At 44.0% G+C, this 26,390-nt stretch overlaps 1 protein-coding gene across 1 annotated transcript in view; it reads left to right on the top strand.

Moving 5' to 3' along the window:
* The window catches only part of trit1 (tRNA isopentenyltransferase 1), a gene marked incomplete at its 5' end in the record, with an annotated part of 39,741 nt that extends 13,997 nt beyond the window's left edge, over positions 1 to 25,744 (top strand). Inside the window, 10 exon segments of the mRNA XM_083900265.1 lie at positions 7,340 to 7,483; positions 9,135 to 9,227; positions 9,332 to 9,486; positions 10,278 to 10,420; positions 10,522 to 10,633; positions 14,890 to 15,002; positions 15,106 to 15,183; positions 23,583 to 23,692; positions 25,017 to 25,134; positions 25,218 to 25,744. Coding sequence (XP_083756391.1) covers positions 7,340 to 7,483; positions 9,135 to 9,227; positions 9,332 to 9,486; positions 10,278 to 10,420; positions 10,522 to 10,633; positions 14,890 to 15,002; positions 15,106 to 15,183; positions 23,583 to 23,692; positions 25,017 to 25,134; positions 25,218 to 25,396 — 1,245 coding nt within the window. The 3' untranslated portion in view covers positions 25,397 to 25,744.
* Positions 25,745 to 26,390: the final 646 nt, after the last annotated feature.

Raw genomic sequence — 26,390 nt, 5'->3', positions numbered from 1 at the left:
GTACTCTGAGAGGGAACCAGGCAGCTCATTGTGAAAATCACTCTGAGGATGTTCATGCCCCGCGACTGCAGGGGGGAGAGGGCTGCTGCCACACACCTGGCCAGCACCAGTGGTGAAGGGAGAGGCCGAACGGGAGCAGTGAGCACCCTGGACTGATAATGGCGGCCCTGAGAGCAGGCTGCAGAAAATGCCTGGTGCTATGGGGACGTGAAAGTACGCGTCCTTCAAGAATAAGAGGTAAACCATTCCCCTGTAAAGCCAGTACGCAGAACCACTGCATTACTGAGCATGTGGAACTTCGTGAACTTCAGGAACCTGTTGTCCCCTCAAGTTGAGTGATAGGGCGGAGTCCATCGTCTTTCTTTTCCATGAGAAAGTAAGTTGAGTAGAACCCCATGGTGACAGGGTTTTTTTCTGCCGGGTCGCGTATAATGGTCATTTGACCAGGCTGTAGGTTGGGGGTGTCGGAACTGAAATTTGTACCTGTGGGGTTAAGGTGGAATCACCTAAGGGCCTGTGGTGAAAACAGTCCAGTAGCTGAGCTGCTGCTGGAAAAAAGAAGCCGATAATCAGCCACTGAATCTCCCCTGATCTAGCCACTGGCGGCGAGTCAAAACAGTGGGGGAGCTGGGCTGGTTCACGCCTGAAGAGGCACTGGCGGGAGCCGGCTGAGCCTGTGGGGCCATGCGAATGGTGGCACCCATGAAGTTATACCCGCCACTGCTGGCTGGGAGCGGGAGCTCACCCCAAAGGTGTGTGAGGCAGCACCTTGGGGAACCACATTGGCCCCATTGTTGGTGAACTCGGTGGCTGAAGCCGCCACGGAGATTACATCTTCCTCCGGTTCGACCGTGGCAGCGAGGAAGCGGAAAAACCTGCGTCCACTGCACCGATCCCAGAACTGGACGGCTATGAAGAGGGTCTTCATCTAGTTTAACTCCTCAGTCAGCTGGTCCCCCCTGGAGGCCAGTTTAGACTCCTCGACCCTCTTCCCAGAGGGGGCGCCCACAGCCTCTGCAGCCGAGGTCGATTAGAGCTGTGCTGGTGGCAGTCGCTGGGCTGGGGTCAGCTGGTCCGGTTCCGGAACATGACCCAGCAGGTGTTCCTCAGCCAGTCTGGCAACCCGCACTGCCCTGGGCATGAAGCTGCAGTTCATGCACGGATCCTCTGACAGCCCCTCCCTCAGGTGTTCGAGGCCAAGGCACGGAGGGCACCTATCATGACCGTCCTCCGGCTGCAGGGAGGCCATACAGGTCGCACAGGAGTGGTCACCAAGCATGGTGCCAGTCGGCGGCTGTAGAGTGGGAGAAGCAACAGATGCTGGGAGAGGGAGCGAGAACACTGCCTTCACCAACAGGTGTCGCACGGCCGTAGTTAGGGTAAGTGGTTCTTCACACTAACTATGAGGCCAACGGCGTCCGCCTATGCTGGGAGCGGGAGCGAGAACACTGCCATCACCAGCAAAGGTCAGCTTGCTGCGCCAGTACAGACTGTCACCACCGAGCAGACACAGCTCGATGTGGCTGTTACTGACGGTAAGTAGTATACACCTGTGATGGGAGAGGGAGCGAGCACACTGCCTTCACCAACAGGTGTCGCACAGCCGAATACAGTTAGGATTAGTGGTTCTTCACACTAACTATGAGGGCACCAGCATCCGCCTATGCTGGGAGCGGGAGCGAGAACACTGCCTTCACCGGCAAAGGCCAGCTTGCTGCGCCCATACAGACTGTCGCCACCGAGCAGACGCAGCTCGAGATGTGGCTGTTACTGACGTTTAGTAGCATACACCTGTGATGGGAGAGGGAGCGAGCGCACTGCCTTCACCAACAGGTGTCGCACAGACAAATACAGTTAGCCTTAGTGGGCTCTTCACACTTCTGCTAACTGGAGGGCAACAGCACCTGCCTATGCTGGGAGTGGGAGCGAGAGCACTGCCTTCACCAGCAAAAGGTCGGCTTGCTGCGCCAAATACAACCATCCCGCCTAGCAACACAGCTCAAGATATGGCTGTTACTAGAGGTAGTAGTATACACCTGCGATGGGAAAGGGAGCGAACACACTGCCTTCACAAACAGGTATCCAATGCAGTTAGCCTTAGTGGAACACGTCTGCTTACTACAGGGGACTAGAATGAAGAGTACAGCCAACGGTGTATCATCATCATCAACACAGTAAAAACCCAAAGCAAAAGCAGTACTCACTGTACAGTTACTCCCAGATAACTGTAGTACAGATGTCAGGAGAGGGAGCGAATACACTGGTTTCACTGACATATGTATAATGTACCGATTACACATACGCAAGGTCAAGCAAGCAGTGCTGACACTAGCGCCTGTAACTAAAATCACAAATGTCGGGAGAGAGAGCGCACACGCTGTCTTCACCGACACAGGAGAGTAAAAAAGAGAGACAGTACACACCGTACAGTTACTCATAGATACAGCAGAAGTACAAAGTTGGAAGAGGGAGCGAGTACGCTGGCTTCACAAACATACAACCACCACGAAAGGTGGGCCGGGTACAACCAGCTGTGTACCGATTACACAGCCTCTAGGTCAAGCTTCTACGGATATAGCAGAAATACAGATGTCAGGAGGGAGTGAGTACGCTGGCTTCACCGACATATGAAGCTACAACTGGAGGTGGGTACGAGCAGCGGTGTAGCGATTATGCAGACGCTAGGTCAAGCGAGCAATGTTGACCGCCAGCGCAACAACCCAATGTCGGGAGAGAGAGCGGACACGCTGTCTTTACCAACACATCAAATGAAAAAACAAAGCGAGAAACGGTACACACTGTACAGTTACTCACGGATAACAGTAGTACAGATGTCAGGAGAGGGAGCGAGTACACTGGCTTCACTGACATGTATAATGTACAGATTATGCAGACACTAGATCAAGTAGCAGTGCTGACACTAGTGCCTGTAATTAAATCACAAATGTCGAAGAGAGAGCACACACGCTGTCTGCACCGACACATGACAGTAAAAAAGGAGAGAGGCAGTACACGTTGTACTGTTACTCATAGATACAGCATAAGTACGGGTGTCGGGGCTTCACCGACATACAACTACAACGAAAGGCGGGTACGACCAATTGTGTAGCGATTACACAGACTCTGTGTCTTAAAGCAATGCTGTCTTCATAACATGGAAAAGTACAGATAAAAAACGGTACAAGTTGTACAATTACTCACAGATATAGGAGTACAGATGCACTTTCTTCACCAACATATGACCGCAACAAAGCGGGTACTATCAGCTGTGTACCGATTATACAGACGCTAGGTCGAGCAGGCAATGCTAACCGCTAGCGCCCGTAATTAACACACGGAAATGTCGGGAGAGAGCGCACAACGCCTTCACCGACTAATTTTACAGAGAAGACATATTCTCAAAGGAGGCGAAAGACGCCTGGTATACTCAGCCAGTTGTAGCGTTGGCTGATCCAACTTCTATTACGGGGTGTTCACGGCGAACCGCGACGAACCTCCCGTCTCCGCTCGTCGCAGCCCTTGGAGGGCGAGCAGCTCGCAGCTCCGACAGATTGTCACAAGGCTACCAGCGACGGAGCGGCAATGAACGCTTTAATTCAGCTAGAGTTCGCTGACATGCGTCTACCTGCAAAGCGAGAAGATGAAAAGGAACAGATCCTCTGATGTCACCGGAAGATATAGGCTAGCCGGCGTCATCAGGGGTCATGGGTGACTTTGTTGGTATAAACACTCGACCTGCGCATGCGCAAGATGGAGACATCCAGTGCTAAAGCACCGCCTCTGGCGGTCAGTAAGGATGAAATAGAACACGCCATGTTGACTTCCGCACGCAATCTGACGTCAAATTCCTCGAATTATTGTCTCGCGGAGCTCTGCTTTGTCCCTAAAAAAACGCAAGAGTGCAGGCGAGGACAATAGTGTCTGCAAGAGCGGAAGTCGGCAAAGTGTTCTATTCTTGGCTGCACAGTGCAGCACAGAGTTCTACACAAACTTCCAGCCTCAGAGGATTTACATGTCCAGTGGATACATTTTATATATGATATATGATCATTTTATGAATGATCGCTTTTCCAAATGCTAACAGCTGTTAACTGCCTGAGCCTCTGTGACGCTGACGTGAAGGGACATATTATGTAAAATCTCCTTTTGAATCATTTCAATACTTATATTTGGGACTCTGGAGGCCCTATTAGGAGGTAAAATGTGAAAAAAGATGATTCGGTCATGTTTTTGTGGTCCGCCTCAGAGATAAAACACACGATGTAGACTTCCGCACGCAATCTGACGTCACATTGTGCAGATTCCTGGAATTGTCGTCTCGCGGAGCGCTGCTTTGTCCCTAAAAAATGCGAAAGTGCAGGCGAGGACACTAGTGTCTGGAAGAGCAGAAGTCGGCTAAGTGTTCTATTCTTGGCTGCACAGTGCAGCACAGAGTTCTACACAAACTTCCAGCCTCAGAGGATTTAAGTGTCCAGTGGAAACATTTTATATAAGACGGCAATAATGATGGCCTTTCCAAATGCTAACTGCTGTTAGCTGCCGGAGCGTCAGTGACGCTGACGTAGTTTCCTGTGTCTCATTTGCATTTAAAGAGACTCAAAAGCTAGTGTTCTGAACAGGGCTGTTTTGGCAGAGTGATTAAACTGCTGTGGTGCTTCATCCTTAAGGTATTTTTTATATGTCACAGACATGTTCATTAGGACACCAGGGAACTAGGTTAACTTGTAGAAATAGGGTATAATACAAGTCCTTTAATGATCCGATGCATGTATGCCGGCTTCAGTGCGCTGCAGTGGTGCCGTTAAACGTAAATCTGAGTGTGGGAGACGCTTGATTACAAAGTTTGGGGTGTCTGCGAGAGGATGTGGTCACGCCTCGCGGCCGCAAAATTGCTTACTCGACTGAAAAACAAAGTTGTTTTGTTCTGCAAAATCATTTTTTTCCTGAATGAACTCAGCTGGAGTCTAAACACATTCATCAGAAGCAGGGAGAGGGAGGAGGAGGGGGGGGGGGGAAGAAGAAGAAGAAGTTAATGTTAGGTTATAACCAACTCTTCCACGACCACATGTGTTCCTGCGACACCACCGCCAAGCGTTTAACTTGTAATTTAATTTAGCAGAAACTGGTGTTTCCTCTTAGACACAAAGAGGCTTTAAAAGAGTGAGTTTTTTTCTGTGTGCTGTGATACCTTTTAATGCTGCTTCCAGCCTCCAAAAGCACAGAAAATAACAAGTTGGTTATTTATTTACTCTCAATTTTTTTATATATATAAACAATGAAAATGACTAAAAAAACACACCAACGCTGTCAATGAGTCATGTTCTCTTGCAATAACAGCTGCTTTAGTGGCCTTTCATCACGTTATGTCAACAGAGAAGAGAAAGGTGAGGGAAGGAGACGTCCACAAGGAAGCTATTTGGGATTTAAATGTATATAATATCAATGACATTAATTGATAAATAAGTTATTTATTAAACTAATATGGGAGACTCAGGTTGAAACTTTAGCTCCTTCACTGTTTGTGCTTGTGTTTGAAATCGACAAAACATTCATACACTACGTCATCAAATGTGTGAAAACAGGAGGTGAATGACACTTTGTCCAATTAGGTTTTTATTTCGTCGAGTTTCTGGAAACAAAAATCGCCTGCATTAATAAGTAATGTTCAAAACAAATCGAAAAAATGTACCTTTAATAATAAATGAGTCGACTGATGGGAGTGTGGAACAATAGTGTGTGTGAAATTTTACAGCTTAAATCATACAAAAAACTAACATGTACACAGTGGTTTCCTGTGTGAAGTCAATCAGGAAGTAGGAGTATACTTAATAACCAACAGGGGCAAAAAGTTTAAATTTAAATCTGTGGGAAAATGAAGACAAATATATTTTTAGGGGTGGCAGGTGGTTGTTGGTTTCTTTTAAGGTTTGTTGAGTATCATTAAAGGCTCTATTTATCTTTTTTTTTCCTCCGCTAAATCAAGGCTAAATCCACTTAAAGGTCAAGTAAAGTGTTTGAGAAGCTTCTTCTGACTCACGTTCGAAAGATTTCATCAAGTTTTCCTGGCATCTTGAGGCCGACTCAGTGTCAGCAGAGCCGCGCTCGCTCCTCGAGCGGTTGGTCGTAGACTACACACAGACGCTCGGCTGAAGACGGAACAGTGGACATGTGTTTAGTTTGCTTCATAGTTGAGGTTTGTGCTTTACAACTTAATGACATCCAATTAGAGGCACACAAAAAAACCTTGAATTTATCCTTATTTTCAGTGTTTTCAAAGGGCTACGAAAGCAGAAGGGACATTAACGCTTTATTTATCGCAAGGCAATTTAAAGTGCTTAAAGTGCTAGAAGGAACATAAAGAGTTTAAATGAAAGTATTTAAGTGACAGTGCTGTCGAAATAGTAATATATCATTTAATTAAAGGCTGTGTGGGGGGAACAATGAAGGTTTTCAGTCAACATTGACCTTTATCGCAAGTTTGAAAGTGCAGAGTTTGTCCCAAAGCTGCTGTTATTCATCTTTATTTATGTGCATCAGCGTTATGTTTTCCATTATACATCACCAAAAGAAGTCTTTAATGCTGGGGTCTCAGACCCGGGGGCCACATGCGCCCCCCCCAATCGATTACATGTGGCCCCCCACTTAATATCATGTTATCATGAAAACCTCACCGTCTTTTAAACACAGTGTGTGGCTGAGAATGTAGGTGATACAATATAATATATGTGTGCTAGCAATGTTTTTTATAACAGTAATAATAAGACATTTGGTCATAATTATCACTTTATTAAATGCATTATATAAAACATTCAATTACATATATAAATACTTTTGTTAGGGCCCGAAACGGCTCCTGATACAAATGTTAATGACAGTTGTCCACACTATTATCTATGTAATTTAAAATAAATGTCTGTTTTTTTTATATTAAAACGTTAATTTTGCATCATAAATAGTATTATTAAGTATACGTGTGATATCATGATGTAATATTGTGAACAGTTGTTTTTTTCACTTTTTGTTCTCGAGCCCGGGTCCCTCATGACCACAATAGATGCACATTGGCCCCCAGGTCATTTGAGTTTGAAACCCCTGGTTTAATGCATAAGGTGTTAGAAAATAAAGTCCTGACCGTGGTTTTCCAGTGGAGAACATTAAACATAGACTGCTGCTTGTATGAGAACGAGGAAAAAAAAACACAAGCAAACTTCTATATGACACATTCCTCTGCTCATTCCACTCCCTCGTCCCTGAGTGCTGTAACATGGACAGAGGGAGGGTGTGTGTATCGTCTTTCTCGCTAAATAACCATAATTTCCTTGCCCCCCCCCCCTCACAGGTCTACAAGGGCCTCGACGTCATCACGAACAAGGTGACCGCCGAGGAGCTGGCCCAGTGCAAGCATCACATGATCGGCTTCGTGGACCCGCTGGTCAGCAGCTACACGGTGGTGGACTTCAGGAACAAAGCCCTGACGCTCATATCCTTTATGTCGACTGGACTGTGATTAATTGACCTGCAGCTGTGTGTCTCTACAGATGTTGCACTAGAGAGAGATCACTAAAAATGGTATTTATAGACACACACACACACACACACACACACTCTTTGGGCAGTCGCACCCTCGTGCAAACCCCGGGCCGTCACACAGATGTGGAGAAGGGTAGGCGATAACTAGAGGAGGTATAAATAGATGAGGATGGCATGCACACACACACACACACACACACACACACACACACTCTCTCTCGCTCTCTCTCAGACACTCACTCTCTCCGTCACACCCACCCATGTGCTGAGAGGATGCGGTAGTTCCAAGAATAGGCTCAGTGCAGTGTGAGTCTGCGGGTGTTAGGAGGGAGGAAAAAGGGGCAGAGAGAGATGAGTGCAGATGAAGAAGTGATGTGGAGAGAAGATGGAGGGAATCGCCTGTGTGTGTGTGTGTGTGTGTGTGTGATAGTACAACAACAATCCGGAAGAAGTTGAAAGAGTCCTAATGACACGTGTTAGTCAGCTGTCAGTGTTCACTCAACATGTCTATCGCGTATAAACTCCCTCTGATTCGTCTTTATTGCTCTCACTTTCCCCCTCGCTGCCCGACTGTCAGCATTCCTCACTCTATTTCCATCGCCTTCGTTGATGTGTGTGTGTGTGAGAGAGAGACATAAAGAGATGGGAAAAGGGGGGTTGTGTGCCGACTGCTGATGGGGCTTTATCTTGTTTGAGTGGTTATTTAATTATCCTTGAGCAGAGTAGGTGGGCGACTGGAGAAGAGGGGAGGGAGAGGAGGAGAGGAGGAGAGGATCGGAAAGGTGCAAGACGAGACGAGAGAAGATGCGACAGGAAAAGAGGTGGAAGGAAACGAGGCGTGGCGCGTGTGGGCTTTGTCTGTCTGAGTCTTTAAACTGTTAGTTTTATTATTGCAAGTATTCTTGTTCCACAAACTGTGTTTAATGCCCGAGAATCAATGAAAGACTCCGTCTCTCTCGCTCACTGATTTGCAGCACAGGATTATAATTCACACTTAACCCCTCTTTGAAAATCTCAAGTAGGAATTAACGAAGCGTACGCAATTTGAATCTCCCTCTCTCGTCCTCTTCACTCGGCAACTTAAATGCACCATTGACACGTTGTATAATCCAAGCGCTTGTGACAGGATGTGAGTGAATCACAACCAGCTGGCGCCGTTTTTTTTACACCTCTAAGGTCTTTGATAAGTAAGTTAAAGGCGCCATATGTAAGAATGTGGCCAAAAACGGTTACTACACTCAAATTCAAAATACCGTGGTCTTTAAAGTTTCGTTTTCTGACGTAACTGGCAACCCGTGGTTGCTCGGCAGCTGAGACTCTACTGACTGCAATGATTGGTAGATGGCGGTAGGTGGCGCCACATGCCAAAACATGATTTCAAAACATAAACATATTTTTTTTAATGCGAATATTTTGGCTGTACTGTTGTTGTTGGTGAGTTCAGTTTGTTATATGAACATTATTCCTGAGTCTCTGTGACATATTAGGAGGATTTTACGGCCAGTTGCTTTAGATTTATTACATAATGCACCTTTAATCAGACCAGTTTCTTTTCATTTCACGTATATTCTGTGCACAACTCCTTAACGTCGTTCTACATAGAGGACATGCACAGCAGAAACAAGCTGCCAGTCATTGTTGGAGGGACAAATTATTACATCGAGTCTCTGCTGTGGAAAGTCTTGTTGGACACGGGGGTGAGTACAAGAAATTGTGATAGTGTAATGCAAATAAATCTCTGGCTAATTCGAACGCACAAGATCTCAAAGTACGCACGCGACAATGGATTTTGTCGAGGCAGGAGAGCGAGGAGGCCGGAGACGGAGCGGACGACGCTTTGAAAAGGAAGCAAGAGCTGGAAAAGCTGGAAGGAGTTGAGTTACACAAGCGACTGGCGGAGGTGGACCCCAAAATGGCCGCCACGTTGCACCCCAATAACAAACGCAGGATTGCCAGGTGATGAGCTCTTAATCGAATAAATTTAAATGAAAAGCACTGACGGGTTTTAAAATGACATAAGACAAATTCATCAACTTCCTGTTTACCCTGGCATGTGCACGCCCGGTTTGATTCATATTAAAAAAACTTAATTTGAACTAAGTTCTGAAGAAGTAGTCAAACATAAGGCAGTTTTTCTATTTGTTTTTAAATTAAGCTAAAAATGTCTTGATGATCCTTTTTTAAATCTGAAATCCTTCCATCTTTTCCCACTTTATCCTCCACATGAGGGGGGGGCGCTATAGGGTGAAAGGCGGTGTCCAAGTAATCCCCAATTTGGCATGTTTTTGTTCTGTGGGAGGAAACCAGAGCATCTAAATGTCTTTTTGTAAATAAAAGATCTATAGTAGTGTGGATGAAGCTTTGAGTGATGGTCACAACACTTGGGTCTTTAGCGTGAACAGGGTTAGGTGACCGCGTTCGTCGAGTTGACAGGAGGCGACGGGAATCGTCTTGTCTTCATAACCCTGCGGCGCAGAGTCTGCTTTGAATTTAAATCTCGTCCTGAAACGTAACACAAAACAACAACGTTTATGTTGCTCTGCGTCTACACTTTGGTTTAAGGTGCAGTGATCAGTTTTCCCATTTTCCACATTAGCCATTTCCAAAGAATTGAGTCGTTTGATGGATGATTGCCTTGTCAACTCATCCATTATTCAGAAAATCAGGCTGGAAAAACCCGTTTCTATTCCCTTAGGGAATGACCCTTTTCTTTGTTTTTAATCTTTATTATTTGCATCAATTTACAGGAGCCTTCAAATTCACGAGCACACAGGCATCCCTCACAGCCACTGGCTGGAGGAGCAGAGGGGGCAGGAGGGAAGCAGTGAACTGGGGGGGCCGCTGAGGTACCCAGACCCGTGTATATTCTGGCTGCATGCTGATATGGAGGGTGAGGAGGAGCAATAGTCACTGCAATGTCAATATTCATTATTTTTTTGCTCTCCTACGTAACTGTTTGGGATATTTCCATTTCTCCATTCCCACCTTCAGTGCTCGACAAGAGGTTGGACGCTCGCGTGGACGAGATGTTGTCTGCGGGACTGATCGACGAGCTCCGAGACTTCCATGTTCGCTACAATCAGCAGAAAGTCCAGGACGACAGGTCAGCAGAAACATCAACACAGGACCGAGTACATGCAGAACTGGATTTGGGAATCTGTGTTGGGGAAAAACGAATTGTGGTACTGACTAAAACCTTGATTGTAAACATGTAGGGGTTCGTTAATGGTTCAGAACTGAAACCAAAAACCTCAGTTCAAAGGACTTCCATTCAGAAAGTCATACTAACTTCCCAAACCTCGGTTTCACACAGAATAACTCCCCGATTACGCTCGGTTACGTTCGTCATCTGCCTCGGCTTCAGTCTCACTCACAGCGCTGTGTGAGTGAGTGAGGCAGTAGAGCAGCGAACGACGCCGTATGCTTCTTTGATCGTTATCTTTTGCATTACTTCTCCAAACAACGTCAAACTTTGCACTTACTCACTTACACCTGTCAAGTTTGACTGTAGAAAAGTGACGATGTAGACTGATTTTAAGACAAATGTTTATGTTTTTGTATTCCTGGATAGTTAAGAGATTAATAGAAGTGTTTATTTTGGTCTAAAGGGAACTTTTATACCATGTTCTTGATATTGCAATGCAACAATCATTTTAAAAAATCCAGATATTCTTTCCCAAAGTTTTTTCGGTTTTTAAAATCCGAGGTCTAAACCGAACTGCGAGTCAAAAACTGAAGTTTGAACATGCATTAAACATGCTAATCCAGCTGACACTGGACCAAATCGAATCCCTCGACGCTTTACGCTAAATTGGACGTTATGCTGGCTTCAGCAAGTTCCATCCGAGTAATCCAGACCTTCAATCTCACATGAATTGCCCTTGTCCATGTAACCAGGCTAGGATAGGAGTGAAGTGAGCTTCCGCACAGCCTGACGGGTCACTCTGTACTCTGGCTTGTTGTTTCCCCAAAGGCTCGGAGACCAATTCAGATACGGCCAACGGTGTCGTGAGTTTGGATCAGAGGAGACCAATTCAGGATGTTCTGCGATTATTAATAATTGCGGAGATAAAGTCCCTGCACAGGACATTAGCTCTACCAGGGGAGAATCAGGCGATTGGTGCTTATTACCCCGGGGGCTCAGGAAGTGTATCCCTGCACTGGATGTGGACCGACTGACTGGTGGCCCAGGAACAAATTATTTCCAGCACACGTTGATATCAGTGCTGGTATCGTTGCCAGAGGAGTGGAAGTCACGTGACTTGGCCTCAAGTTCTGGGTTTAATAATGAGTTTAGATGTGCTGAAAACCATGAAGACCCTGGAAAAATCTGCTTGTACTTCAGCGTCTGTGACTCACGTGGACTTCAGCCTTTTGGTTTGATCAAGAGTGACGTCACCCAGAAGAATCTGAGCATATGAAGTTATGAAGTTTTCTATTGCATTAGAAACCTGAAACTAGCAACTTGAACTATGTATTCCCGAGGAAAATGTTTACTGATATAAATATAAATCAAGTGAGAAGTCGGGTAATTTTCAAATTAAGTTCTTTTTGCAACCACCTTGTGGCTTAAAGTATATTCTTACTTCCTGGATAGCTTCAACTGGCAAACCAGGAAGACTTTTGAGTATTTTGTCACCTAGATTCAATCAGAATGTGGAATAACTCTTATTTACAGTAAAACCTAAAACCCAATAGAGCTGCAACTAACGATTATCTTCGTAATCAATGAATCGTTTGGTTCATAAAATGTCAAAAAACGTTGATCAGTGTCAAACCTGCAAATGACGATGTTCTTGAACGTCTTGTGTTGTCCACAAACCAAAATGATTCTGTTTTAATTATTTATTTCTAATATGGAGCAAAGAAACGAAGAAAATATTCACATTTAAAAAGCTAAAACAACCAGAAATCTCGTTTTAATCATGAAAAAAAAGCTTCAAACCGATGAATCGATTAAGTCTTCATACGTCTGCCGAAACCACTGCCGTCCCTCATCCTTCCTAGCATTTAGCTTAGCATTTATCTGACTTTCTTCACCTGTGATTGATCACTTATTTATTTCGAATGACCAATCAGATCAATGCTGCTCAATAAACACAGGGAGAAGTGCTGAGTTTACACTCTAGAGTCCATATATAAACGCTTCTAAATACAGCCATCCACGTACAACGCTTCATTTTTTTTCTTGTCAGAGAAGTATTTTCAGAACCAGAGGACAATTTCTCAGATAAAGAGTAATTTATCCACGAATTACTGAACACGACCACTCTGGAAAATGTCACAAGTGACATTTCTGATCTCACACACTCACACACACACACACACACCGACTGATTCAGCAAAGCTGTATTTTTACTTTCTAGCAACAAGCGTTTTCTTTGGCAGAAAACACATTCCCACATTTTCTCTGACTGGACATTTTTAGACCTGCCCACCAGCATATGGTGCAGTACGGAAAGGTAAATGCACCAAACTGTAAAAAAACAAAGTGCTTTATTTTCTTCTTATTCATCTGAAATTGTATTTATTAGTGGATTAAAATTCAGAATGAATCAAAAATGATGGTTTGAATGTTCTTTAGGACACAAACACTGACCTTGTCAGGACCAGTAGTCCTCATGGAGGCTGGAAACCTGGTCCTAATGTGGCAGTGTCTTGTTTCTGAGGAACTGAGGTTAAGGTTAGGTTTCCGCATTAGCTGGTTTTGGGTTAAGGTTGTGCTTTGGTTGTGCAAATGAATGCACGTCAATGCAGTGTCCTCAGAAGAATAGCTACACAAACGTGTGTGTGTGTTGGGGTGTGTCTGCAGTGCAGTGGGTTGATGCATCGGTGGACCGATGCCCAGGAAGCTGCCAGTTCCCTTCTTTTGTCCCTCCTTACGTTCATCACCCCATCACCCCATTCCATCTCATCAGCCAGCCTCCTCCTCCTCCTCTTCCTCCTCCTCCTCCTCCTCTCTCTCTGCCACTATTGCCCTCTCAGCAATCTGATCACCCAAGCACTCTACCCCACCAACCCCACCCCTCCACCCCCCCAGGCCTGTCTCTCTCTCTCTCTCTTTGCCCTCATGTCTCCATCCCCGACTGGCTGCTGCTGCTGTGGCCAGACATCAAGGTCAGATCTCTGTCCCCCGCCTCTCTTCCTCCCTCCATCCCCCCCTCCTGCCCTACCCTCTCTTTCTTCTCCCCTCTCCTCCTATCGACTCTACATTTCCTGCGCTCTGTCGCTATTCTCACATTTCCGTCTCTGCACTTCTGTCTCGCCAGAGATGTATTTTTTGCTGTTTCCTCCTCTTGTTTCTGTTACGAATCTAATGTTTTTTTTCCGGCGATAGTGGTTTTCCATTATTCAGTGCGACATTTGGGTTTGGTTTTGGAGAATGGACGGCTTTTTTCACGCAGACGCCAAACGCTGATCTGTGTATACATTAATCTAAAGCTGTTGTGTATGAATTTTGCATATAAACACATTCAACACAATGCTGATTACGTCGGCACGTCATAGCCGAGTTTGCAGACATCTGTGCACCGTACGCAAACCGATGCACAGTTGGACTGTGGCTGAAGATGGCACCAGTCTGGGGCTTTATAGAGATTTAAGACACCCAAAGATTCACATCCCTGCGATTATACGATAGAAAACACTACATTTGATCAGGTTGCACCAAAACATCCATTTGAACTCAAACGAGTAACGATATCAAACTTATCAACACCTGAGGCCTAGTAAGAGCAGTGTTTACAGTTTTATTTCTAGAGCACATTTAAGTGCTTTACAGAGCTAAAGGCACGGCAACGTAAAAGGTATAAAACATCGAATCAATAAAAACACATAAAAGTAAAACAGTAGCATAATAAAATAGTCAAATCACTATTCTTATCCTGAAGTGAAAGAGAAGAGTCTTTAAAGGTGATTTAAATTGTTCAAAGGTGGAGGCCGGATTTAATTTCCAAACTTTAAGACCTGATCGCCCCGGGTTCTTAAAGTCAGGATTTTGGCAAATCTTAAAAAAAACTGACGGCTTTTGATTTGACCTAATCATCCTCCACTGACGCTTCAGTCGGCTGACGAGCTGCAGACGATGCTATAAACGTATTACAGGCAGTTAAAAACTGAACTCTGGGTTACTCTGGGCGAGAAGATTATCTTATTGTGCAATAAAATGCTAAAAAAAAAAATGCTCACGCACAACAGGAGAGGAGCTTATTTTCTCCTTCAGGGCCTCACATCTGCTCAGACTCATATTCTTTGTGCATGGGGGGGAAAAAAAAAACACCATATAAAGGATGAGGCGTCTAGTAGAAATGTCAAATTGCAGATGTTCACGGAGAACGTTCCATGTCCTCCACTCTCCAGCCACAGCTATCAGCATGGGATTTTCCAGTCCATCGGTTTTAAGGAGTTCCACGACTACCTGACCGCTCCTGAGAGCAGCACCCAGCAGGAGAGAGACTCACTTCGAGACACAGGTCAGGGGGAAAGAAAAAAAAAAACAACAACCAGATCACACACAGTCACATGGATGGACCACCACCACCTACAGCTGTTTCTCTCTTCTTTTTTGTTTTACAGGTATAGAAGCTGTGAAGATCGCCACAAAGCGTTACGCCCGCAAACAGAATAAGTGGGTCCGCAACCGCTTCCTTAAACGTGAGTACTCAGTGTGTGTGTGTGTGTGTGTTTATCCCCCACAGTCCAGTTCCTTAGCAATCAGCACTCTATTTAACAAGATGTGATTCATGCGCTCCATTAGCTTTACCAATAAGCCTCTCAGACACTGTGTTGTTGTGTTCCAGGATACACAATGTTGTGTGTGTGAATTCATGTCAGTATGTTTAGCAGTATTAGTTAAAACAATGTTTTAATGGTCGTCGATTAAATACCGCATGTTTGATTTTAGTCATCATTAACCAGGAATATGCCCTCTTACGTTTTGAGGAGCAGAAATGTTCTCGTCTTTTGTCGCAGACAGAAAAAAAGTATTTGTAAAAATCTCCTTTTAATAGGTCGATAACGCTTGATTTTACACAGTCAACGTATAATAACGTGTTTATAGGGACTCCATATTATGGAAATACCACCTAAAATACAGGTAATAGCTAGTAGTAGACAAAAACACAAAGACAAAGCATTTTCTAACGTTGATTGATTCAAGATTCTCTTATTGTAATTATACAAGAATAACAAAATGTCCTCCCGAGACTCTCGGGCACACAATTAAAACAAAGATAAATAAAATTACACATAGAGATAAATACAATAACATTACAGTAGATATAAAGTAAAGAGTTTCTGTTTCCTTATGGTTTCCTGCCATCATAACCTTCATTTCCTCCTCATACATACTATTATTTATATTTTTTCCATATATTCAAAGTTACTTTTTGTTTTGTGTAATATTCCTGCTTCAGTGTCGATATCGTATTTCTGCCGTGTGACACCTGAGCTCGAAAATAGACGCTTTGTCAACCACAATGTGATTCCCAATGATTTTCATTATACTAAGGGTAACATATTATAAGTTTTATTATTAAGATGGAATTGCCATATTATTACCTCCATATCACCATACTATTATAATGGCACTCCATCCATTAAAGTCCACTCATTCATTGGTTTTGACTGATGAGAGATCTTATTACCGAGGGAATATTGTTTTCAGATATATCCGTCCCTGGTCGACACGTGGACCTGAACCTTTTCCATCACATAAAGTCTCTGCGGCACCAGATGCAGAGCAGTGAACTGTGTACTGTGCTCGGTTATCTGCCTGAGCGGCTGGCAGCTGTACATCAGCCGGTGTTTAACAGGTGGGGATTTCCCCTTCATAACCTGTGGAAACCAGGTTTTTTAATGTATTATAAAGGCTCAGTGTGTTTCTGTGTCCAGAGCGGAAAACCTCTCCTTGCCGTCACACCGGCAGCAGCAGCAGCAGCAGCAATGTGCCCTGTAGTAACCCAGACTCCTAATCCTGTTAGGCCCAAATGGCTTAGGCCTCAACCGGACCTAAACCTCAATACCCCTCTATTCTGACTGTCTGCCTCCACACTGCGCACACACACACACACACACACACTCACACACACACACCATATGGTCTTCGTCATGTGTGTGTATGTGTTATTACCCTTTCATATGTGTGTGTATATATATATATGTGTATATATATATGTGTGTATATGTATGTGTATGTATATATATGTATGTATGTATATATGTATATGTATGTATATATTTGTATGTATATATGTATATGTATGTATGTATGTATGTGTATATATGTATGTATGTATGTGTATATATGTATGTATGTATGTATATGTATGTATATACTGTATATATATATATGTGTATGTGTATATATATATATATGTGTATGTATGTATATATATATATGTATGTATGTATATATACACATATACATCTCAAATATCATCATTTTCCTGTCATTCTTGACTATTGTAGTTCCTCTACACTCAGATGCAGACGCTATAGGGATCTGATGCTTAAATGTTTAAGTGTTCTTTTTCTCAAGTGTTCCTTAAGTGTTTTTAAGCTACTTCCCACCCAAAGGATGCATCCTTAGAATGTCTGCAGGGTCTTGAAGAGGAATGTGTCCACCATGATCAAAGTTGGCATCCAGTCTAAAAAAAAAAAAAAAAAAGAGTCCTGTATTTAAAAATGCATCGACAGCTGAACGTCCAGCCGAAGTCGGAGAGATCGTTGGGTTTTGAAAGCATTTTTACTGGAGATGCATTAACATTCCACACCAAGTTAGATTTTGTGAGGAGGGATTGCAGTTGCTCGGAAAAGTTTTCACGTAATCTTTTCTCCTTTGAAAAAAAACAATCTTATAGGTCTTTTTTTTTAATAGTTATTGCGACCCATATTTATGTTTTATTGTGCCTTATGAAAGGAGCAGAGGTGAGAGGCAGTCCACGTTGTATATACAGGTTTTCATCAACCAAACCAGGTCGTTGTTTTTTTGTCTGAACCTTACTTAACTGTGAATTACCATATCGTTATATGAGTACCATATTGTTACCATGGCGACTTCTGTCATTGGCTTTCTCCCGTGGCTGCTATCCAAAGGTCAGTACACTGCTGATTCCTTTACTTGTTGGAAGTATAATGATTACCTTTAGGTTATTGTAGCAAACATAGCAGGAACTGTGCTTTCAAGATAATTAGAGTATGTCCAAACCTTTTTACTCCGCTTTACAACACAGCAGAGACGATGTGTAATGGTGCTTTTTTCGACTATACGGCTTGACTTGAATTTTCTTTCCATGAGGTGATGATAATACCTGGTGCTTTCTTTTAAATAGTAAAATTCTCATGAGTGCGACGTCCAACGCAGGAATCAAAGCCAACAATGCCGAACTGTAGATCACTTAAAAAGACATACAATTCTGAAAACATGCATTAAGCTCTCAGTATTTAGGGTTCTATAGTAACGTAAAACGACATCCCAAACAGAGTATATAAAGTCATATAATATCATTCATTGGAACCCTCGCATCCACACGTACTCTTTAACCCTGCTCTTTCCATCATTCTATCCTCCATCGCCCCTGTTCACCTCTTCCCCTCCTGCTGTGACTGCTGACCTCCTTTTTTTACCGTTTCATCTGAGCCAACACACACACACACACACACACAGATGCCAGCAGCTCCTCAGCTGAGCAGGCTAATCTCTTAAAGCATTACAGAGCTGCCGGGAATTTGCCCGCCGGCCGCTCACAAACACAGGGTCACTGTGGGCCACGAAAGGACCAAAGCAAAGCAAGTATATAGAGAGCAGTGAGATGAAGGGAAAGACAAAAGGGAGACGATGGAGAGTCTGATTCAAACACAACACAATCAGGCTTTAAAGACATGGGCTTGACCCTGTTTTTCAGTTTAAAGACAGACTGACAGTGAGGGAGCAGGTGGGCTCTGAGAACAGGGTTATAATATTAGTCTCATTTGAAGTTTTACTTTTGATTTACCTGCAGGTGTTAAAGGTTAAAGCATGAAATCCATATTTGGTGTCGCACATTCTCTCATCCTTTTCAGCGAGAGCGTTTTGTATTTTAACACACACACACACACACACACACACACACACACACACACACACACACACACACACACACACACACAGAGAGAGACTACCTGTAACCAGGCTGTTGCAGGTGTGGTTTGACTGAGGCCTCGTGAGTGTTAAGTAACACAGGTGTAGGTGTCTTTTAGTCCCAAGAGTGAGTGAGTGAGTGATGGGTGGAGCGTAGCCAGAAGAGCCTGTCTGCAATGGCACTTGTTTGTCTCATACCGGGATTAAATAGCGTTGGCTTGAGTTTATTTGCACGTTTGGAGGCAACCGCTGGCATTTTAATCCCAATCTCAGGCGCTTGTACGTGAGGTTCATGCACATACAGTACATAAACTGATTTGGATTTGCGGCGCTCATGGTCATTTTCTGTCTTTATAGTACATTTATTGCATTTAAAGCACCTTTAAAGCTCATATATGTGAGTTATGGAGGTCTACTTGCATACATTAACTTGATTTTAAGGTAAAAAACCTCCTAGTAATCCTATAGAAATCTCTCCTGACTGAAGCTCTCGTCAGTCGCGCTGTTTCAGACTGAAATCTCACCCCCAGATGTGTTGTGATTGGCCAGCCAGCATAGAGCTTTCCCAACTGTCTTGTGATTGGCCGATACCTGGAAGTGACGTAATCAGCACACCAGCTCTCAGAAGCGCAGCTCCCCCCTCTGGAACGGTGGGTGCACTGCTACTCATTATCAAATCATTGTTTTAACAATGTTTAAAAATAGCTTCTTCACGACTCCCCGCCGCAGTCCCTTTTACGACCTTTGACCCGGAGTCAGACCCAGAGTCAACACCTCCACAACGGTCGTTATTCTTCTTCTGCGGTTCAATGTACGCAACCTGATGTGCCCAGACTAGTGCCCGGAGCAGGAGGATCCGCTGTTCAGTAGAAATGCTGTTTACGGAACCAGACCGGGTTTTTTCAGAGATCTCACTGAGCCCGTGATAACAATACAACACAGCGTTCTCAGCAGTGGCTGAACTGTTTGTTTAGAACCTTCAGGGCGTCATAAACGAGGTAATGGTGCAGATACACACCGAAAAAACTGCGCTAATTGGAACTTCCGGTCTAAGTCCGCTTTAACATCACTAATTCACAAAAAAACGCACAGAAAATGTGAACATTTTCAACAGTCAAGAAGTTGTTGTTGTTTCCGGGAGTGAAGGGGCTTTTTAAAAGAAAGGGTAACGGGTATAGATGAGAAGAGGGGGGAGGACAATGTTGAGTGAGACGCGTGGGCAATCGTACACACACACTCTTACGACGAGCGAGCTAGGCTACATAAAGGGAGGCGGAGAGGGAGAAAGGGGAGAGGAGCGACACATGGATTGCTGGCTGGCTGCGTGGATGGAGAGTGAAGAGTAATCTGATCCAGCTGAGGCGACAGGTGTCACGCGAGTTTTACACCCTGGTCTTCTTTGAGACCAGAGCTAGAGGGCTGATGAAGGCGGGCTTTACAGGGAGACGATTTCTCATCCATGTACTGAGCTGAAACGGCACATGTGGAAAAAAATGTCAACAACAAAAAAGGACTCGACTCCAGCAGAAACCCTCATAAATGAGGTATAAAAATAGCAGCCTTTGCTGTATGGGTTTGCAACCACAACATCCTTGGTTCAATGCCAGACTCTCTCTCTCTCTCTCTCTCTCTCTCTATCCAATCCACTTTATTTCTAAAGCACATTTAAAAAACCGGGTACAGGTGCATCTCAATAAATTAGGATATTGTGGAAAAGTTAATTTATTCCAGTAATTGAACTCGAATAGTGAAAACCTGTATTGTATAAATTCAATACACAGAGACTGAAGTAGTTTAAAGGTGCCATATGTAAGATTGTGGCCAAAAACAGTAACTACATTTAAATTCAGAATACCAAGGTCTTTTAGGTTTTGTTTTCTGACGTAACTGGCAACCCGTGGTTGCTCGGCAGCTGAGACTCTACCGACTGCAGTCTGCAAAATATTTTTTTTTAATGCAAATATTTTGGCTGTACTGTCTCTGTGACATATTAGGAGGATTTTATGGCCAGTTGCTTTAGATTTATTACATGGTGCTTCTTTTAGAAATTAAGTCTTTATAGGACATAGACAAATTGAGAGATTGATATATTTATTTTGTTTTATTTTATTCAGGATAGAGAGAAATGGAATGATACAATTGAAGACCCCATAGTTTACACATCATTGTGTTGTGAAAGAGTAAGAAGTCGCTGCCAAATCAAAATCACTGGATCGGAGATCCGGCGGATGAAAATTTGGATAAAAATCAGCAGAGGAGTCATCTTTGGGCTGTTTAAGGCTGAGTCATTGAGTCCAAAAAAGTGGTATCGTCCCATCCCTGTAAAAAAAAAAAAACAAGAGCAACAAGTGATATTTCACAAATCTGCTTGACGTTAAACCAGAGGAAAAAGTGGAAGTGGAAGTAAAAAAGCAAGAGTAGTGACGCTGACGTGTGAGTACATGCAGCTGTCACTGTGTTCCAGTGTGGACAAAAGCTTCGGCTTAGCACAGCTGGACTGAGACTGAGCTTTTATAGCAGAGCGCACGCAAACACGAGGCAGCAAATGACTCCTTGTCTGTTTGTTGCAACAGGTGGACGACTGTTTCATCACACACACACACACACACACACGGTCACAGAGCACTGGTGAGCAGCTGCGCGACGACAGGCAACGCTCTTACTCTGCAAAACAAAAGACAACAGTTGCTCTCTCTTGCGCGTGTGCTCTTGTGTGTGTGTGTGTGTGTGTGTGTGTGTGTTTGCACTCATTCACTGAAGGGTGGATTAGCTAGAGTTCAATTTCACTCGATCCAAAACAAGAACAGTTGTAAGAGGGGCGAGTTCCATTTAGCGTCTGGCGGCGCATCGCATATAAGTATCTGCCTTTTATTTACCATTTAACAGTCTGCAGCCCAGTGGGAGTTTGGTGTTTGCCAGAGGGGAATCGTGTGTGTGTGTGTGTGTGTGAGAGAGGATGGCGCAAGATAGAAAGAAACAAAAGAGTGATGGAGGCAACAGGTGGAGTAGCAGGCGAGCTCCGGCTCTGCATCTGGTTAGAGGTATGCCAGCCAGGTGACACTATGAACACAAAAGCCTTTAACCTCTCTGACACACACACACACACACACACACACACACACACACACACACACACACACACACACACACACACACACACACACACACACACACACACACACACACACACACACGTGAAACCCGATGCTTTAAATAACAGTTACTGCCGTTTTTTTTAAAACCTCACTCCCACTGAGCGAGTGTGAAAACACACGTTCAGGACACGGTTTCTGGATCAGTATCTGCGTGCGAAGTACAGCACTGAAAATCGCAATTAGCTAATCGCAAAAGTTTGCGATTTAGGATATACAGTATGTCTGACCCATTTGTAGGAGTGTGGTATTGTGGAACCCTTGATGTTATTAAAACCTTTTAAAAAATTTAAAAAAAAAAATGAATTATATAAAGGCTACCGTGAATTTTTCGTAATCGATGAATCTGCCGATTATATTTGCGATTAATCGTATGGTCCATAAAATAAACGTTGATCAGTGTTTGTCAAACCTGTTCTCGAATGTCTTGTTTTTGTCCACAAAGCAAAATGACGCAGTTTTGACGATTTCGAAGAAAATATTCACATTTTAGAAGCTAAAACAATGCGAAATCTTGTTTATCAAAGTAGTTGACGATTAATTTAGTAATTGAATAATAATTGTTTTTAGCTCTACCGTGGACCCTTGATACCTTTCATAGCTATGATGGATAGCGATTAGCCTCGGAGGACGTTTCCGTTAGAAGCTCTGCTGGGTTTGGTTTGGCCGCTATTTAGCGCTAAATCCATCATCATCGAGAGAATAACTGTGTGATTGATCCAAGAGAGGCTTGGATATAATAGATGGAAATGTAGTCTTTTACCTGACTCTTCCTTGTCTTGGTGACTGAGGAATTGAAACAGTACCTATACGAGTAAACCTGGCTGCCTGCGGCTAACTTGGCTTTGTGTGGCTTTTGGAATGAAGTGCATGTTGGAATCAGTCTCCATCCTTGCATCAGAATCTCAGAACAGTTCGTATTTTGACGGTGTCTCGTGGTGATGCTCCATCACATAGTTCAGCCCGACTCTGTCGTCCTCAGATCTCATCACAAAAACGACTTCCTCCTCATCTGACGTCCTAAAAAACACACTGAGGGATCAAAAGTACATGAAATGAAAGACAGAGTGCCTCGATGACCAGCTCCACAGTCGTCGTCGCCCTCACTTCCTCGGTAATGACGCAGTCCCAGTAGACTCTGAAGGTCGTCTGCTGCCCCTCAGCTTCCCAGTGTAGTCTTGGTATGAAAAGGATTAAGTCATAAGTGGGTCGGCTGCCCTGTGCCTTACAGGTTAATGGGATTCTGATTATAATATTTATTTTTGTTAGAACTTTAATAATTCTACCAGTCAGTCCAGGACAGGACGGTGTCTCCTGACGCAGACAGAAGGGCAGACAGGGCAGGGACTGCTGCTGCTGCTGCTGCTGTGGAGTGCTGAGGTCTGCAGACTGCTGACTGATGAAAAATAGAAAAATGGGGATGGAACAGTGAGTGAGTGAGTGAACGCTAAAGCAAGACCGATGGGGGGGAAAGAGATGGTGTGTGCAGAGAGTGAAGGGTGGGAGGGAGGGAGGGAGGGGGTGGAGGCAGAGACATTATTGAGCCAGTGTGAGTCAGCAGGTTGACGGAGCATCAGGGTGCAGCCTCCAGCACGTCCATCCATCCATCCATCCATCCTGATTTCCAGCTCAGCTTTTTTTTTCTGAGGCAAACTCACTCACTTAAAGGCCTGTTAGCGCTGTAAATACACAACAATCATTTCACCGTTCAGGTCGTTTCTAAAAGCCTTAAAAAAAACATTTCTAAAAATCATACTGCGTGTGTGTGTGTGTTTGTGCAGGACCAGGAGACGACGTGCCTCCAGTGTACGGCCTGGATGTGACGGACGTGTCGAGGTGGGAGGAGACGGTGCTGAACCCTGCACTGCAGATACTGGACAGTCTCAGTAAGGTGTGGCCTCGCTACGCTTAAACCGCCAGCTCTTCATCCTCCATCTGTCTCCTTTTGCTCCTTTTCCCCCCGTCTTTCTTTTGCTTTCCTTCCCTCATTTATTACTTATTTACCATCCTGGTTTATGTTTCCGCTGACATTCGGTCCCTTTTTTCCTCCACGTCCTTATTGAATCCTTTGCTAATGTGTCTCCATCTCCTCTTTTCTTCTTACATGTTTCTCAAAAAGCCTCCCCTCTTTCCCTTCATTATTCTATTTTGTTTTAGTTGTCTTTTCTTTACTTTTTTTACTCCATTATAATTCATCCAACACCATATCTTTCTTCCTTCCTTCCTTCCTTCTATGCAAATTTCAGACTGAAAACTGTAGTTTTGATAGCAGCTCATACTCCCGCACCAAAGTCCGTGTGGAGAAAATCATAGTTTTTAGGCTCACAGGGAAACGGGAGCTGCTGCTTCACTGCTTTCGCTTTAGGATTTCAAGGATTTCAAACACCAAAGTCGCAAAGTAACACATCAACAACTCAACTCTGTGACATGATGTTAAAATCTGTCAAAACTTCAGACTTAAGTGGGTGTAGATCGGGTGAGCAAGTCCAGGGTGTCCGTGAGGTCTTAAAAAGCATTAAAAAGTCTTAATCGCAATTGCATGAGGTATTCATTTAATTGTGTCCGTAGAGTTTGACTGCCTGGCGCGAAATAATATCCGAAATCGCACAAAATGAACTCGGTATAATTTATTCTTTGAGCTTTTTTTTCCTTTGTGTTGCTGATTACAGCTTGAAGTGGCGATAAGGTCTTAAAATATTATGAAAAGGTCTTGAAAAATCCTTAAAAAGCTATTGAAATTGACTTCAGGATTCCTTAATCCTGTGTTAAGTGACTTAAATCAGTTTTATTTAGTGCTAAAGGCATCAATGTTAAAGCACATTAACGCATGCCATGTGACTCCCGATTGTTAAACTGAGTCTCTAAAGTAACGCTAAACTTTAAAAACACACATACGCAGTACACAGGTACGCTGGTTATTTGTAGCGCTGCTCTTTTTATTTAATAAGCAGTTTAGTTGTGGCGCTAAAGGAGCTAACGGCGCTAACTGGTAAACGGTGCCTGGACTCCTTTGACGTCATGCACGTCTTTTTTCTGGTCAGTCGTCATGCATTAATGTGCGTTGACGCCGCTAAGCGCCGCTAACGTGCCCAGTGCTAGTTTTATTGTGTCCCCACTGGCCGACACGAGCCGAGGCTTTACACATTTTGCCCTCAGTGCCAACTATATGTGAATAAATCTACTGAGCTTAAACTTTTTGGGTCCAAATAACCCAGGGTGAAGAGCCGACACTACCACCAATCAGAGTGCAGGAGGCGGGACAGAAAAACAAGCGGAATCTGCGCGTGTGCGACCTGTGCGACAAAGTCATCCTCGGTGACCTGGAGTGGACGGGTGAGGATGTTGTTGAACCCACACATTTATACACAATAGAGACTCGAGCTCAAACTGACTTTTTAAAATCTCCTCACCTGCAGCTCACCTGAAGTCTAAGAAGCATCACTATCACGTGAGGAAGAAGAGGAGGATTGACCCGGACCACGCCCAGTCTGTCGCTCCAGGAGACGAGACGTTCCCAGAAGGCGCCGCCGAAGCCGCTCAGGAGGCTTCCCGGGACGCCGGGACGACGCACCGTGAAGTACCGCTGACACTTTAGTAACTGCACTGACTCTGGAGTACACAGACACAAACACACACACAAGTGTGTGTTTACTCAGGCTTCCACTCCGGTCCTGCACAAACAGCTGGAGGTTTTTCCCTCGTAGTCTTTTAAGAAACACACAGGAACTCCTGGGGAAGCCTTCACTTGAGATACCATCAAAGTACCGACTCCCACTGAGCTCCCATTAATTCCTCCAAAATCGTAATTTGTCAAAGCACTTACAAATTCTGAAAGGATGAACGGTCCTCCACCTCTGCACATCTTTTTCTGAATGTGGATTATAATGGACATAATCTGAGACGCTCTACATACTCCGGCATATGAGACAAATTTGACCTTGGTTTTCCGGCATTTCGATTATTTCTTAAAGAATTTTAATTTTGTAGATATTTGCTCAAAGTGCCTGTAACTGAAATGGTGACCTTGGATCGTCCATTTCAGGAATCGTTGTTCCTTCTTTCTTGTGTTCAGCGTCGCTTTCATGCACTTAAACAATCGTGCAGCTGCTTCTTTTTTTTTTAACAAAAATAAATAAATGAATTGGTGCTGCACACATTAACGCGTTATTATTATTATTATTATTATTATTATTATTCATTACATTTCTAGAGTGCTTTTTAGACACCCAAAGCAAATTACAAATTAGCCATTATTAATTAACACATTCTCACTGGTGGTGGTAAGCTAGCCACAGCTGCTCTGGAGCAGACTGACGTTAACGTTGAGTAAAATGAGTCTCTAAAGTAACGCTGACCTTTAAAAAACACGCAAACTTTAGCGCTAAAGTAGCTAACGCAGCTAACAGAGCTAAAAGAACTAACGGAGCTAAAGGAGCTAACGCAGCTAACCGAGCTAACTGGTAAACGGTGCCTGGACTCCGGTGCTGCGGAGCTACGTAAACATGACGTCACACGCGTCTTTTTCCGGTCAGTCGTCGTGGAAACGCGTCATGCGTTAACGTTGACGCCGTTAACGTGCCGCCCATCGC

Source organism: Microchirus variegatus, assembly GCF_963457635.1.
Source record: "Microchirus variegatus genome assembly, chromosome: 13".
NCBI classification, from domain to species: domain Eukaryota; kingdom Metazoa; phylum Chordata; class Actinopteri; order Pleuronectiformes; family Soleidae; genus Microchirus; species Microchirus variegatus.
This window is presented reverse-complemented; position numbering and strand designations above follow the sequence as displayed.